This window comes from Sinocyclocheilus grahami, unplaced genomic scaffold (genome assembly GCF_001515645.1).
Source record: "Sinocyclocheilus grahami isolate Dianchi unplaced genomic scaffold, SAMN03320097.WGS_v1.1 scaffold3.1, whole genome shotgun sequence".
NCBI classification, from domain to species: domain Eukaryota; kingdom Metazoa; phylum Chordata; class Actinopteri; order Cypriniformes; family Cyprinidae; genus Sinocyclocheilus; species Sinocyclocheilus grahami.
In genome coordinates, this window is record NW_015505182.1 from 8,705,957 (window position 1) to 8,709,608 (window position 3,652).

At 39.4% G+C, this 3,652-nt stretch overlaps 1 protein-coding gene across 1 annotated transcript; it reads left to right on the forward strand.

The window, feature by feature from the left end:
- Nucleotides 1–923: 923 nt before the first annotated feature.
- On the forward strand, nt 924–2,942 carry LOC107581839 (EF-hand and coiled-coil domain-containing protein 1-like). The gene is made up of 3 exons (XM_016267509.1): nt 924–1,052; nt 1,160–1,726; nt 2,386–2,942. Exons 2-3 carry the CDS (start codon nt 1,162–1,164, stop codon nt 2,940–2,942), a joined length of 1,122 nt encoding a protein of 373 aa, XP_016122995.1. The 5' UTR covers nt 924–1,052; nt 1,160–1,161.
- The last annotated feature ends 710 nt before the right edge of the window (nt 2,943–3,652 follow it).

Consider the following 3,652-nt stretch of genomic DNA (forward strand, 5'->3'; position numbering starts at 1 on the left):
TTTGCCTTGCGTTGCCTGTTCTCTCGGCTTCTGATCTTTGCCCGTTTTCCTGGATTTTTCCCTCTCGTCTCGCCCCTGTGATTCTGTCTGCCGATCAGTGACCTACGCTAGGCCTAGGACTATTCTTGTGTTTTGCCCGCCATATACCTGTTTGCCATTGACCGACCCTGCCTGTGTTTGACCACTTCTCTTGTTAAATAAAGCTTGCGCATGGATCTGCACGCCTCTCGTCTCGTCAGCCCCGTGACACACACACACACACATACATACATATATATATATATATATATGGCCATTTCATTAAAAATGTTTAAAAGATGAAATGTCACAGAACACAAAAAAACTTGAGATGTGGTGGAAACGGCATTGTATTTATTATATACATGTAAATAAAATATAGTTAAATTGTAAATAAACGTTCATTTATGCATATCAAATTATAACATTATATAGAGTATTCTTTTTAAAATATATTTTCCTTTTGTTTATTAGTGTTACTTGTCCTTGATGTGTATAAAATATTTTTTTACTCGTTTGGGATCAAAAAAATTCCTAATTTTATGCCATCTATGGATTTTTATATTTATGTTTTTAAGGCTTTAACATAACTTATAGGCTATCTGCATGGGTGTTACCTGCTTCATTTTAGTCTCTTGTAAGTCAGTGAGTCATGCTTGAAAACTCCTCAAATTGATCTGTAAACTTAGATAAAAGCTGCCATTTACAAGAGTCCACACTTCCTGTATTAAGTGTCTTCAAGCTCCAGAGAAGATCACTCTCTTGGTCGAAGTTCAAAAATCCTCAGCCTGAAGTGAGCAGTGATTGGACAGATCTGAAAGCTTTCACGTGCCCTGGAAAACACCACACACACATACACACACACCTCCTCTGTCAACCCAAAGGGTGGAACCACAATCCCTGAAGGAAGAGATTAAGAAAAGGATTTAAAGTCAACAATGCATTTTGAATCAAGTTAATCATTAGGCTAAATGTTATAGGCTATACAAAATTGGCACTGTAATGTAAAGTGTTACTTTTTATACTCCTATCTGGTAAGTTTCCAATAATTTGCAGTACATGTTGTGAATGCACAATGATGTAAGTTGTCTGAAGGAGGTGGGCATGTAGAAACCCGGGTGTTTTGTGGATGTCTCCGCAGTCATGCAGGTTTCGCGGATCCGTGCGGCGCGTAAAATTGAGTGGCTCAGATGCGCGCTAACGCACCACTTCAGCCCAGATCCCTGCGTGGAAAACGAGATCGTGGTTTTGGCCATCGGTGTGGACCAGTATCTCCAGGAGGTGTTTCATCACCTCGCCTTTTACCACGGTGATGACCTCGTCTCGAATGAGGACTTTAGGAGTCTGTGTTTGATTTTGGGGATCCCCGCGAGCGCAGAGACCGAGAACGGCACCTCAGAGCACCGGGATATTTGCGATGGACTTCCTCTTGTGCTGAACTTTAAAGTCTTCCACGCACGGCTTTGTGGTTTTTTCTCGCTAAAAGCGCAGGAAGGACAGACGGGAGTTCGACTTCCGATCAGCGAGGAGACCGAGCACATCGAGCGGGAGATCAGGCTCCGGTGTCCCCGCGTCCGGAGGAGAAAGTGCGTCAGCTTTGATCTGTCTGCCGACCAACAGAACCGGAGGAGGTCAGTGAGGAGATCCGGACCCTCTCAGAATCCGGATCATTTGCAGAGCTCTGCTGTGGAACCCAAAAGAAACGCAGGTAGGAGCCACACACACACACACACACACACACACACACACCCACACCTGAGCTGTCAGGACAGGTGGACTAATTTAACAGCTGTGTTTTTCCATCCAAAAACTCAAGCCTTAGGGGACGTTTTTAGCCTTTAATGATGAATAATGAAGATTTATTTAAGGGAGATTTAGGAGTGTCTGTGCCATAAAACAAATGCATATTGCATAAACAGCTTCTAATTGATAATAATCCAAATAAACTTCACTGATTTATTTACTGATCATATTTCACTCAACTTTTTTTAAAACTAAAAAAGTAGTAAGTTAACGTTAAAGAACAATCATCATTATCTTCATAATAAAAAATTTATTTTAATTATATTAATTATGACTTTACACATTTAAGAACATAATATTTGAATTATATTGTATTACATTATAATAAAAAATAAAACAAATACGTATATTTATTAAACAAATACAAAATGATGTATAAATAAATAATTGTATTATAATAATTATATAATATTTAACATGTATGTCTTAATTTATATTACACAATTGTTAAAATAGTTGATTAATAAATAATTTATAATATCTATGAATCATTTTGAAAGCAAAAAGCTGTGTTTTTTGTTGTGTTTAGTCATTACTGAAGACCCTATTTTTACTGTATTGCAGTGGATATTATCCCTCAGAGGAGATGGCAGGACCAGCTGGAGCTGGAGAACGCCAGTCTGAGGGAGCTGGTGGAGGACTTGCGTTCTGCCCTCCAGAGTAGCGACGCACGGTGTTTGGCACTGGAGGTGGCCTTATGCCGAAAAGACGTGCCGTCCCAACATACTGCTGGAGGAACCTCTGAAAAACAGGACTGCAAAACAAAAACACAACAATCCAAACACATGGAATGGGACTCCAGAAGAAGCACTAAAGACCTCCTACGAGAGCTGGAACTGATCCGTGCTTCTCGCGATGGACAGCTGGAGGAAGCCATGCGCTTTAACCAGAGGTTAGAGGAAGAGCTGATGGCGGCTTATGGAGAGATTAGCAGGATGCAGGAGATGCTGGACAGCGTCTGGACGGAAAACACACGGATTAAGAAGAGGACAGAAGAGGTCAGAGAGTCTCTGGCCGCAGGGCTGGAGGGTGTGAGGACCTTACAAGACCAGGCTCGACAAGCTGACCTGCTCCGAGAACAAGTCCAGAGTCTGGAGAGCCAGCTGGAGAAGTTCAGGTAGATCTTTTATTTATCTCATGCTATAATTTCAGTCACACACATGCAGGTAAAGAAGTTTGGGATCAGGGGTGTATTCCAGAAAGCACTGTTAAGGTTAACTTACCTGAACTTTCGGTTGATTAACCCCAAACCTTGCTTACTCGAGGTATGTGGTTCCAAAAACGCGTCCGGGAGTAAGTTCATTCAACTCAGAGTATGTTCCTGGTTCAGACTCAAGACATTCTCAACAGAGCAATGAATCGACGAGTCACTATGGAAACGCCATGCTGTTTCTTTCTTCTTCTTTTGTTCAATGGTCGTTTACATGCTTAGTGCATATCGCCACCTAATTGATGGTTGTGCAATCATTTTTATTATCTTTAATCCTTGAGAATATGAATTATATTGTTTGTTTGATGATAATTATATATTAAGTCATATCAGATATGTATTTTGATTTAGAATTTAGACATTATAGAAAATGCTGATCCATGTGTGAGATGATAATATAAAATGTAATAAATAAATATATATAATATAATAAATTAAACATTACCTTGTCATAGTGTTTTAGAATTTATACAGACAACTGTTATATATGCCAATAAAATAAATATAATAACTAGAATAATATATTACCTTATTTATTACTTATATTAGCGCTCTCTCTCTCTCTCTCTCTCTCTCTCTCTATATATATATATATATATATACAGTGGGTACGGAAAGTAT

Bases quoted from the DNA above. Each gene is read 5' to 3' on its own strand.
- LOC107581839 (XM_016267509.1), top strand. From the start codon at position 1,162: ATGCAGGTTTCGCGGATCCGTGCGGCGCGTAAAATTGAGTGGCTCAGA. The intron at 1,727-2,385 runs GTAGGAGCCACA...ACTGTATTGCAG, and splicing joins GGAACCCAAAAGAAACGCAG to TGGATATTATCCCTCAGAGG.